The sequence below is a fragment of the Taudactylus pleione genome, unplaced genomic scaffold (assembly GCF_031769625.1).
Source record: "Taudactylus pleione unplaced genomic scaffold, aTauple2 ptg000201l, whole genome shotgun sequence".
Classification (NCBI taxonomy): Eukaryota; Metazoa; Chordata; class Amphibia; order Anura; family Myobatrachidae; genus Taudactylus; species Taudactylus pleione.
The window spans coordinates 14,317,641-14,330,497 of NW_028284603.1; the positions used below are offsets into that span (position 1 = coordinate 14,317,641).

General features: G+C 43.8%; 1 protein-coding gene across 1 annotated transcript in view; it reads right to left on the minus strand.

The window, feature by feature from the left end:
• Nucleotides 1–12,857, minus strand: part of RHOQ (ras homolog family member Q) — a 59,145-nt gene that overhangs the window by 4,457 nt on the left and 41,831 nt on the right. Inside the window, exon 4 of the mRNA XM_088477265.1 lies at nucleotides 7,249–7,344. Within this exon, the coding sequence (XP_088333391.1) occupies nucleotides 7,249–7,344 (96 nt within the window). The remainder of the gene's footprint in view (nucleotides 1–7,248; nucleotides 7,345–12,857) is intronic.

Consider the following 12,857-nt stretch of genomic DNA (forward strand, 5'->3'; position numbering starts at 1 on the left):
CACAGCACTGACTGGAAGCGCAATGATAAATACTCAGCAATTGTGTCCATTGAACATAAGAAAACTGCACTCAGGCAGGAGAACAAGGAACAATAACTATTGTGAGGATGTAAAGCTAAATTGCCTGGAAAAGATCGCTAGAAAGACACTGTCCTTGAAATGGGACCACTTTCCTAAAAGACAATTTATCTTCCTGTTCAGTGGGTAACAAAAATTGCAAACTATGAATCTCCGACCTGTACAATGTATGCTGCAGTTAGAGGTTGGCTAAAGAATAGAAATTACAGCTATAAGAGAAAACAGCGTGTGAAGTACACAAAGAACCTGCTCTGCAAAAATATATGGAATAATGGTGTTTTCATCATCAAAATAATAAAGCATATATCTCCTAAAAAATGCATTACTTCCTCCAGCACTTTATAGAAACTAAACATGCTGATGTCTTGGAAGAAATGGGTTATGCTTATGTGGTGTGTGTCACAGAACTATGCCGGGCATATACTATACAATTATCTCTCACAATCTGGCTGGTTGGAATAAAAATCTGGTAGTGTACGAGCAAATTACAATCGACCATTTGCTCACAAACACTGGAAAATAGACAAATGTTTTAAAAAAAAGATTGTTTACATTTGTTTGATTTGTCTGTTTTCCAGTGTTTGGGACCATATGGTCGAATGTAATTTACTCCTATACATTACCAGGTTTTCATTCCAACCAGCCAGATTGGACAGATGTCTGACAGAAAATTGTGTAGTGTATGTCCAGCATAAGCTGCTCTGGTAGCTGTTAAAAGTCACAAGCAGCATTTAGGGCTAGCTGAAAATGAGTCACAAGCAGCGTTTAGGGCTGGCTGAAAATGAGTCACAAGCAGCGTTTAGGGCTAGCTGAAAATGAGTCACAAGCAGCGTTTAGGGCTAGCTGAAGGTGAGTCACAACAGCGTTTAGGGCTAGCTGAAAATGAGTCACAAGCAGCGTTTAGGGCTAGCTGAAAATGAGTCACAAGCAGCGTTTAGGGCTATCTGAAAATGAGTCACAAGCAGCGTTTAGGGCTATCTGAAAATGAGTCACAAGCAACGTTTAGGGCTAGCTGAAAATGAGTCACAAGCAGCGTTTAGGGCTAGCTGAAAATGAGTCACAAGCAGCGTTTAGGGCTAGCTGAAAATGAGTCACAAGCAGCGTTTAGGGCTGGCTGATGAGTCACAAGCATCGTTTAGGGCTGGCTGAAAATGAGTCACAAGCAGCGTTTAGGGCTAGCTGAAAATGAGTCACAAGCAGCGTTTAGGGCTAGCTGAAGGTGAGTCACAACAGCGTTTAGGGCTAGCTGAAAATGAGTCACAAGCAGCGTTTAGGGCTAGCTGAAAATGAGTCACAAGCAGCGTTTAGGGCTATCTGAAAATGAGTCACAAGCAGCGTTTAGGGCTATCTGAAAATGAGTCACAAGCAACGTTTAGGGCTAGCTGAAAATGAGTCACAAGCAGCGTTTAGGGCTAGCTGAAAATGAGTCACAAGCAGCGTTTAGGGCTAGCTGAAAATGAGTCACAAGCAGCGTTTAGGGCTGGCTGATGAGTCACAAGCATCGTTTAGGGCTAGCTGAAGGTGAGTCACAACAGCGTTTAGGGCTAGCTGAAAATGAGTCACAAGCAGCGTTTAGGGCTAGCTGAAAATGAGTCACAAGCAGCGTTTAGGGCTATCTGAAAATGAGTCACAAGCAGCGTTTAGGGCTATCTGAAAATGAGTCACAAGCAACGTTTAGGGCTAGCTGAAAATGAGTCACAAGCAGCGTTTAGGGCTAGCTGAAAATGAGTCACAAGCAGCGTTTAGGGCTGGCTGATGAGTCACAAGCATCGTTTAGGGCTAGCTGAAAATGAGTCACAAGCAGCGTTTAGGGCTATCTGAAAATGAGTCACAAGCAGCATTTAGGGCTAGCTGAAAATGAGTCACAAGCAGCGTTTAGGGCTATCTGAAAATGAGTCACAAGCAGCGTTTAGGGCTAGCTGAAAATGAGTCACAAGCAACGTTTAGGGCTAGCTGAAAATGAGTCATAAGCAGCGTTTAGGGCTAGCTGAAAATGAGTCACAAGCAGCGTTTAGGGCTAGCTGAAAATGAGTCACAAGCAGCGTTTAGGGCTAGCTGAAAATGAGTCACAAGCAGCGTTTAGGGCTAGCTGAAAATGAGTCACAAGCAGCGTTTAGGGCTAGCTGAAAATGAGTCAAGCAGCGTTTAGGGCTAGCTGGAAAAAAAACTTGAGCAAAAAAATGCTTCAATAGACATCAGAAACTGTTGTTATTTCTTCCACCACGGTGCTATGAGCAATTAAGCCTAAACAGGCAATCTATTATTATTTAATTAAATCTAATGACCTATAAAAAAAAAGAAAAAAGTTGAAGAGCGAAAGAAGGAAGAGCGAGGAAAAAGTGGGAGAGAGAAACTGTAAATAAGGGGTAAAGAGACTGGGGGGGTAGAGAGTGAAAGAGATGGGAAGGGATCCGGAAATAATAGACTGGTACACTGTACACAACAGGCAAATATAATTTATCATTTAAGCCATTCTCTTCTTGAAGTCACTGGCAAAACATCACTAATGATAATGTCTAAATGCACTGTATTTTTAGAAACAATGGATTGGATACCTGGAAATAATTATGCATAAAAGTGTCTGGCTTCCGGACAGCCTCTCAAGTTTATTGGAATGAACATATTTCTGAGTTCACAGGTACAACTTTGTTCTGCTGCCACTTATCTCAGTGGTGACCGTACAGAAGCGGTCAGACATTTTAATAAGTGCACAGCTGGAACACAGGTAAATATTTCGGCAGGGTGTCGGATTTCTATAAACGTCCCTCGCGTTTACGTAGCAAACAACTTTTACTACCATCATACTTAGGCTCCCTGCAGTTCATCAGCAGTGTGCAGGGAAATAACCAATTATCCAATGGGAGCGGTGCCGACAGCTGTATCAGGAAGAGGGAAATTAAACTACTGTGGTTTCTAATTATAATGAAATGGGGCATTACTTTTATGACCATATAGATGGTGCATCTCCTGTAACACGTATTCCAGCACTGGGAATAACTGGGTTTTTGTATGATGCTCTATAACCGGGACATGTCACATAGCAGGCCTCCCCCTATCCAATTCCCATAAAAAAACAGCGTGGGCCAAATGTCATAGGTACTAATGAGGCAAAACTGCTGATTTCTCAGGATTTAAAGTTGCAATTTTATATTTATTTTATTTTTTAAAGAAAACGCAAAGTAGTTTTTGCTTTAAAAACAAAAAACACAGAAAAGAATTGCCATGTTTGGCAAATCGGAACCTACAACATTCGGCCCACCACTTGGATTAGCAGAAAATAATGATTGTGTGTGAGCAAAGCATGTAATATCTATTATATAATCGTTTATGGTGTCCATCAAGAACAGTAGAGCAGACGGCACTGGGACACCCAACTGTTGACTGCTACCCATTGGCTGCAGCAGGATACCTGACGGGCCTTCCCATCCCTCACTCCATGCATGCCCAGCACCACACTCCCACTTTAGGCAAAGCCCAGGAAGCATATTCTGGTAAGCACCGGAGATCAGCTGTGTTCCCCAGAGAGGAAACTTCACTGAAGAACCTGAGGGAGGAAGGAACTATGGGCGATGGAAGACACTAGAGGCGCCACTGATTGAAGTGATGTGTGCAGTGAAGCAGTGTCCTTCAGACGGAGAGAGAATTTCACAGCATAATCTGAAGGAGCAGCGGGGATGGAAGACACTAGAGGCGCCACTGATTGAAGTGATGTGTGCAGTGAAGCAGTGGCCATCAGGGGTGGGGGAAGAGAATGAATAGGAGGAGATGGGAGAAACGGGAGAGAGAATGAATAGGTGGAGGCGCAAATTGAATTGAGATGTGGTCTAAAGTGGTGACCATTGCAGGGAGGGGGGTCTGGGGAGAGAATTAAAATAAATATGAGGAGATGGGAGAAACAGGAGAGAAAGAATGAATAGGTGGAGAAGCAAATGAAGTGAGGTGTGGTCTGAAGTGGTGGCCATTGGGGATAATTAGAATGCTGGCTATTTGGGATGGATAAAGAGAAAGAAGCACAGGAAAAAATGTACAGTGGGAGATGGGAGGAGAAGGGGATTCGGTAGGGAGGGGGGAGAGACTGAATAATGAGAGTTATGGTAATAACTTACCTTTGTTAACTCTCTCTCTTCGAAGTCCATAAGGTCCACAGGGAGACCTTGGGATGTAGGTGATGGGAACCAATACGGGAACCACGCAGTTAAAGCTTTTCAGCTCCCAGGATGCATTGGGTCCACTCTCCCTATACCCCGCCCCCGAGCCAGAGGCACCTCAGTTGGTAATAAGCCAAAGGCCAGAGGAGGTTAAGAGAGAAGGAAGACTGCTACACTCAAGAATTACATTCTCACACAGGAGACGGAAAACCAGTGACCAGCAACATAGCCCATATGAAGCCAGGTGCGTCAGGGCAGGTGCCCTGTGGAGCATATGGACTTCGAAGAAAGAGAGTTAACAAAGGTAAGTTCTTACCATAACTCATTTTCTTCTTCAGGATCCATAGGCTCCACAGGGAGACCTTGGGGATGTCCCAAAGCAGTTATATTAATGGTGGGGACGCTTCTGTGCTGAGAGGAGGGGTCTGCATAATCAGTGGTAGTCCCCGTGAGTGAGGGACGGGCTGCTGTGGTACCCCCATCGGAGGAACAACAGCCAGTCCATAATGGAGGCCAGCAACTGAGAAAAAAACGCCCAAGGGGGCTTCTGTATGGATGTCGGGGAGTACGAGGCACATGGTGGGTTATAACACCACATACATAACCAATCCCGAAGAACATCCTCCTCACTGAAACCTGCAGTACATAATCTGCAAGATTGCGACATAAGTACTGTACAGGAATGCAGGAACCCGTTGCCAAAATATGGCACAGTGCAGCACACAACAGTATGTGACAGACCTCAGATATATTGAATTTATATATTATATCTGTGTGTCAGGTAAGAGCTACCCTAACAACTACTGTATTAGGGCAGAATGAGAGGGTATAGCCATAAGTTGACATATAGAAAAAAAAAAAGACACCGATAGCGCTAGCACAAGTCACATACAATGCAGGAAAGACACTGCAAAGCGGCACTAAACTCAACTACACAGACGCAGTGTCTGGTAGAAAATAGTGATACATGCACTGACCCTGGGGAGAGGTATGCGGGGGGACCGGACCATGCGCTGTCCTGGGAGAACTGCGACTGCACCATATAAAGTGGCCGCCGGAGACCTCAGAGGGGGCGTGTCCGGAGGAGGAGCGCAGCTCAGGGAAGTCAGGCTGCAGTGGAAAGGCGCGCTGAGCTGAGGTGAGAAGCCGCTTAAACAGGGAAGCTGTCTCCCCTGGCGAGTTATTAACCGCTGGGACACTGGTTTCCCGCACCAATATATCCCTGGTGGTCAAGTGGAGCGCGATGGCCGGAGCCTGCGTCCACACTCAGCACCTCCGGTCTGTCCCCTGAAACTGGAGGTATCGACTGCCATTACCCGCAGAAGGGCAAAAGCTTAACTGTTTTTATTTCCAACTTTCAGAGTTAGAGGAAAGAAATTCTACAGTATGTGCGGTATTGTACAGTAGCTAATGAGAGGGAGAGATATATACATCTATATGGCAAGCGGGATGCAGTTACCAGACCGGGGGATGGAATGCCGCCAGTCTGAATCCCGACGGTGGAAGCCGGACACGGGACTTAAGATAGGCGTCAAAATACAGACACCTATCTTAATCCCGATGTCAAAATACAGACAAGACGCCAGCCCGAACGAGGTAAACGGGGACGTCTTAGCTGTTAGCCGTGAGGGATGGGGGAGGCTGGAGTGTTAGGTTTAGGTAGCATAGCAAGGTTGGTGTTTTTTTTTTTTTTGGGGGGGGGGAAGAGGTTAGGGTAAGGCACCACTGAGGGTGGGGTTAAGCACGTAGGGGGAGACCGCTTTAGGCACGAATGGTGAGGGTTAGGCTACAAGAAGGAAGGGTTAGGGAGAGAAGGGGGGAGGGTAAGTATACTTACCCGACCCGTCAGGATGCTGCTGTCAATCCTGAAGGATTGATATAATTGCAGATATACCATCCACTGGATATGCATTATTGAGAGTTCTTTTGAACTTGGAACTATTTTCACACCCCCCAAGTGAGACGGAGCTGTGCTGCCTAAACTACCGGAGGAGACAGTGTTTCTGTAATCAAATACTGCCTGGGAATTACAAATCGCAGCCTGAGTAAGGCGATCACTGGATGAGACAGCACACTTGTTATCGGCACTGCCCGTGGAGTACAAGCCGCAGCGAGAACAAGGTAAAAGACTAAGTTATTTTTGTTGGGAGAAAGCTGGGTATTCGTACCGGGATACTGTGACTCCTAATTGATGCTGACCAGCTGACCCTAACAGGACTGAAAACTGTTTCTATAATCACAAACTCCACTTGGATGTGGGTGTATATATATTGCTCTATAACGGAATAGACTGTCTGCAAATTATATATTTGTTGAAATTTGGAGTAATTCCAACCTCCAGAATCTCTGTAGTGGATTAAAGGTATATATGCACTATGGTGCTCTTGAGTATTTGAAAGTGAAAATTAGTGCAAGTCTGTGTTTTATGGTTGAAATTTTTATAATAAAACTTTCTTTATGCCTATGTGCTCATGTAACATCGTGTAAGCGCCCCCTATGATATGTTACTTAGACATATCCAATTTTTACTTTCTTGTAACAACTGTAATCAGATACATCTACTGGGAGGCTGCTTTAATTTGAATACAAATAGATAGTCATTATGTACAAAAGATTGCGCCTAGTTCTAATTTAGTGAATTAATCAGCACAGTCTGCTGGTGCGTTCTAGGCACATTTCATTGCGACTTAGAAGCATATTCGGTTTAAAAAAAAAATACGCCCGACGCTAGTAGTCTCATGGGACCTGGCGCACAGAGATGGGCTTTTGGCGTGACTGCTGCAAAGATCTATAAGGACATATCTGTATTTTGCATATGTGTTCAAATAGATACTTCTGGAGGTCTTTGCTTATGTGATTGTAGTTTGCTTTGTATAGTAATAAATAATAATAATGTGAGACTTTTGTACACGCAGTAGATTATCAATGAAAGAATGAAATGGCCTCTCTTTCCCTTTAATTCTGCACGTACAATGTACAGAGCATATAAAACTGATGGAAGAACATATTTTTATCTCCTTACCTCTTTGGCCAGCTTATGTCCTTGCTCAACGGTAATGGGTTTTTCCTTCACATCATTTAGCTTTGCTAGAGTCTTGGGATCATCTCGGAGGTCAATCTGCAAATCATAAAAATAAAAGATTTTTTTCTTCTCTCTTTTTTTAGATTCTATATGAAAAAAGTCAAATCAGCGCATAGACATAGCAAACGGAAAGCACAAACTACTCCCTTGTGCCCTCTGTAGAAACTCTCTTTTAGTAACACATTTAATGAGAACCAAAAACTGAAAGTAACTGATGCAGCCAGACAAAATGTCACACAGGCACTGACACCATGTGTTCAGCCAGCTAAACACCTTTTAATGCCAAAAGACCAAAGAATAGTCTATCTGAATGTCCTGAATGCATGCAATTTTTGACAAGTGTCGGGCCAATTTCAATGTTGCCTGCAGCGTTCACAGACATTAATGTATAATAGAGTTCCATGGGAGCACTCATTAAGTATACGGTGCCGCAGGGAACTGTAGAAATTATGGGCATATTATGGTGTATTGCAAGTTATGTTCTTTTGAGGCGTTAGAATTCTGTCCACACAGATAAATAGGAAGTTTCAATTACCCTTAGGAAGCCCAGAGGTGGTCCTGTGTAATTTCAATTAAAATGTACATTCCTTATGATGTCCTGCGAGCAGGAAAAGTCAATTACCTGAGAGGAGATCGTACACATTGCCTGTAGGGTAGGTGTACATATAGATAACTGGAGGATGCTTACGTGGCTCCTAACACAGTGGGAGGTAAACAAACAGTCTTAGGACTAAAAAGTTATTCAGACTATAAGCAGATATCAAAGCCTTGTCATATTGTATCTGTTTCTGGCTAGAAATTTATATTTCTACCACAGCTAGGGGTTCCCAAAATCAGAAAAATATACCTGAAGTCTGTACACTGGGCTGGTGTGATTTGAGAGTCACTAAGATGTATGGTTTGGGAGACAAGAGGTATCTAACCAATCACACATTTAACCTCATATAGTATCTTAAATAATAGAGATTAATGTGAACAGTGGCGGTTGCAATGTGGGGGAGGGTTGTTTAAACAATAAAATTAGGTCTGCTCCTAAAGCTGCTGCCAGAGATCAATCATTAAAACTCAAAGATCAGCTGGGTCTGTGTGATTGACAGGTGCACCGGATTAGCCCACCCCCTGGAGCTAGCTGATATAGGAGTCTGGGGAGCCAGGCTAATAAGGCATGCCTGTCAATCGCAGAGAGATCCAGCTGATCCCCGATGTCACGAGTTGTGGTCTTAGCCACCCTTAAAGAGTTAAACATTCATTCATTGCTGTGTCTAAACCTCCAACAGACTATCCCAGTGATTACCGCTCACCTGGCTGCCCATCCTGACCTGTAACCACTCCCTATATATTTCCAGGCCTAGGAAAGACTCATTGGGGCATATTCAATTGCCAGCGAAAAAGTCCCGGACTTTTCGCCTGGTGCACTTTCCTCCTACATCGCTGGTTTTGGATCCGGAAAAGTATTGCGTACGCGGCCGCTTTTTCTCCCTATTTAAATCCAAGGGATGCGAAAATGGGACCCGGCGAAACTCAAACAGGCGAAAAGTGCTGTCAGTAATCAGCCTGACACCCACAAAAGATGCACTGATGTGGGGGATCAGTATGGATACCCACGAATAGCCCGCTGAAGGTATTTGGGGTACTTAAATGGTCTCATTAGGTGCTAATTAGCGTATTTGCATAAAGGGGTGAAAAATAGCATTTAGCAATATTTTTTCATCAAAATAACTAGTCCCAGCAAATTTGGAGTACCTGAAAATGGAGGCTAGCCTATTTAAAAGTTGCTAAAGTGTAGTTTTAAAAAACATGGAAAATCTACCTGCCGCAAACACTTGCAAAAGTAAAAAAAACACCTGGGGCATACTTGGGGACCCCCCTGAAGTCTATTTCGCTAGTTTTTAAGTTTGTCCCCCAACATTGCACTTATTCGCCCCCAAAACAAAAAGTACTTTTTTGTGGTGTTCAAAGATTTTTTTTAAACTTTGATGCAGTATACCTTTGGGGGACTGTCCTAACACTGCATGGGGTACCCGCAACTTTGCACCCCAAAACTGCACTTTATTCCGCCTCCATTCATAGGCGAATCTTTTTCGCCTATCTTAGCTTAGGCGAAAAGTCATTGCAATTGATTTGGACGGAAAGTCTCCAACTGGCGAAATGACGTCGTCGGTGAAAACTTTTCACCGATCACGGCTTTTCGCCTGCAATTGAATACGGCCCATTGTCTGAACAACTGTGTTCCTTCCTGAGGATCTTTCCAGGCTCAGTGTCTCATGAGTTTCCAGAGCTTTCTCCTGTGGATACTTTCCTTGTTGAAACTCAACCATTACTCACTTGTACCATCGCTGTTTACCACTCAGCGCTGTGGCTTCCACGCTGCATTCAGATTACCACTGGGACGGTTTACCATCGCAGCGCCACAGCTTCCACGCCGCAGACAACTTGCTGTTGTCTGCATTCCATCTACCGCTGTGCATCATCTGTCAGCACCGCAGCTTCCACACCACACAAACCACTCACAACCCCAGCTCCAGTTCTACCAGTGTACCTGCGGTGCATACCATCTGCTGTTGCCACACATCTTATCACCTGCGTGGATTCCACTCTGCATTGTGCGGGCATCACTACACTCTGTGGCTATAGTGGGTTAGTGCATAATCTAGGTTGACTATTTTGGTTATCCTGTACTGTAGGCTCTTGTATTGGGATGACAGTCAGCGTTCTGGTTCAAGGTCTGGAGAACATGATCGGGTCTCGGTCTTTTAGCATAAAGGTGTTTAGTACTGTGGGTACCTGAAATGTCTCTCTATCCTGAATTCCCCTTCTGGATTATCGTCCATGTCTTGTGTCAGAGGTGTACCAGGGATATAGCTTCATTAGTTCTTTCCTGGTTACATAAGACTCAGATTCCTGGCTTGGTTCCCAGTTTCAGACTGTCAGTCCTATACTGTTTTGAGTTCAGGCTCTTCTTGTCGCTGGAGTAGTTCTCTGGCCCAATTAGTCCTTGGACCTGCCAGTACCTGTATTACCTATGAGTCGTGGTATCTTGAAGCCTCGCTGTTTCCTGTACTCTTCAGATAAAACCCTGGACCCAGTGCCAGATCTACAGAAAACCAGAACCGTGATACCCGGCTAGTTTAACGATCCCTGGAAGTAGCATTTGGAGCCGGGTAGACTTAATTTTATTGCTAAAACGCCACCCTCCCTGGCAGTTTTGAACTGTCCTACAGCTCCTAACTTGTAACCGCCACTGAACAGTCCATACAAAAATGTTGCTATTACACAGGGGAAATTATGTACAGTTATTTATACTTAGTTTAAAAGATATGTGGGCAGTTATGGTAAGAATCCTGTATAATTAACTGATCAGCCAGTCATCAGGGACTTGGTCATGACCGCACTTTGGCAGGGGGAACAGGTAACAAAAAGTATGGGAGTCTTTTGTTCTGTGTCAGACTTTGGGGGGGTCAATTCTGAGCTGAAGTTTGTACCTGCATTTTCTTCTGTCCCCCAACCCAGAGTAAGATGCGTGTAATTCTGTTTAAGTTTCTCTTATTTATTTTGAAATTGCAACACGTATGTAATCTGTAAGCCTTTTTATCTATACCATTTCTGTAACTAAGCATTGTACTTTCTTTTGTAAATAAGCTGTTCCTTTATTAGTCTATTTTCATATATGCTCAAGAACCAAGTCTTTGAAGAGGCTATTAGATTGCTCAGGTTACATTATAATTATAATTTATTGCTGGAAGCAGGGGGAGACCAGCTGTGTGGTAGTCTATTTCGCCGAGCCAGCGCAATTGTGATAGAGTGTTAAGGGACCTGTGGCTCCATCTGGGCACCACATCCAGACATTTCCCAGGTTTGAAATTCAGGAGTCTCACTATCAGTTTCAGGCTCTCCCGTTCGGCCTCTCGCTGTATCACTGACGTACCACCTTCTGCTGCGACATCAGTGGTTCCTGCCACTGCTTTGGCATACGCTGTGAATTATCTAGATCCACTTGTTGAGCAGCCAGGAAAGAGACCGCTAACAACCGCCGCACTCTGCTCTAAGACTCACTCCCACTTCCAGCCGCGGCTCCCTGTGGGGTAAGGAGAAAGAGCCAGAACGGACCTCGGCGTGGCCTCGCCAACTACAGTGATCCGTTCACTGCGATACAATTGTGTACAATAAGATACCAGCTATCAAACACTGAAGTCAAATTATTATTAGAAGCTTTCTGGCTAACACTCCGTAACACTGGGACGCCAGAGTCTATCAATCACAATTGACGGCTGTGTATTAAACAACCGGCATGCCTGCATTATAAAGTGAGGATCTTGAACTGACTTATGCTTTACTGAATTGATACTTTTCAATTGTGGAATGTTACATAGGAACAAAGTAACCTATTCACGTGGCTTGTAATCCAAATTGAACAAATAGACATTCTATATCTAATCTCAAGCTGCTAGGATCCAGTCATATATGCATGTGAAATTGTTATGTGCTGCTGTACAGGTTGAGTCTCCCATATCCAAATATTCCGAAATACGGAATATTCCGAAATACGGAATATTTTTAGCATGACTGAGATAATAAAACCTTTGATTTTTGATGGTTCAATGTACACAAACTTTGTCTAAGGCACAAATGATTAAAAATATGGTATAAAATTACCTTCAGGCTGTGTGTATAGGTTGTAAATGAAACATAAATTTATTTCATGTATGTACACAAACTTTGCTTGAGCCACAAAATTATTGAAAATATTGTATAAAATGAGCTGCAGGCTGTGTGTATAAGCTGTATATAACACATAAATGCATTCTGTGTGTAGATTGGGGTCCCATTCCCAAGATATTTCATTATGATATGCAATTATTCCAAAATACAGAATATTCCGTTATCCAAAATACCCCTGGTCCCAAGCATTTTGGATATGGGAGACTCAACCTGTATATGTATAGTCATTGTTTTTATATCACATCTTAACTATTTGTCCATGTTTTAACAATTAAACCATTAAATTGTATTTTCTATTTAAAACCTACTGAGAGCAAACAGTTTCATATTTATTTTTCCTATATTGGTTATCAAATATCAATACCAAGCGCAGTAATCATTGTATTTGTTCTCCCCAGGGCCTTTTTGATGGGCGCTCAACCAGCACTTTTCTTACACCGCCTGGAGACAACCCAGCTTGCAGAGTGCGTTGGCGCCGGCCACTGGGGGGTGGTGAGGGCAGCTGGGGTGCTCAATGAGCTTAACCCACCTTGTACAGAAGGTGGGCTGCAGGCAATGCGGACTCGCAGCCTCCCTCTCTCCTGCCTGGATCCGGGTAGTGGGTGGGATGGATGGGCTGTTGCTCGCTGCCGTGATGGGGTTCGGTCCGCAACCCCCCTCACCCCTCAGCGATCCCAGCACTCCACCCCCCAACACCCACACACTGGCAGCATCATGGTGCCACCCAGCATTAGGGAACTTTTGGGGAGAATACTGCATAAGTTTAAGAAAATATAATTAGAAATACTTCTTTTTACTTTATTTCATTGACTTTAAAAACACAACTAAAC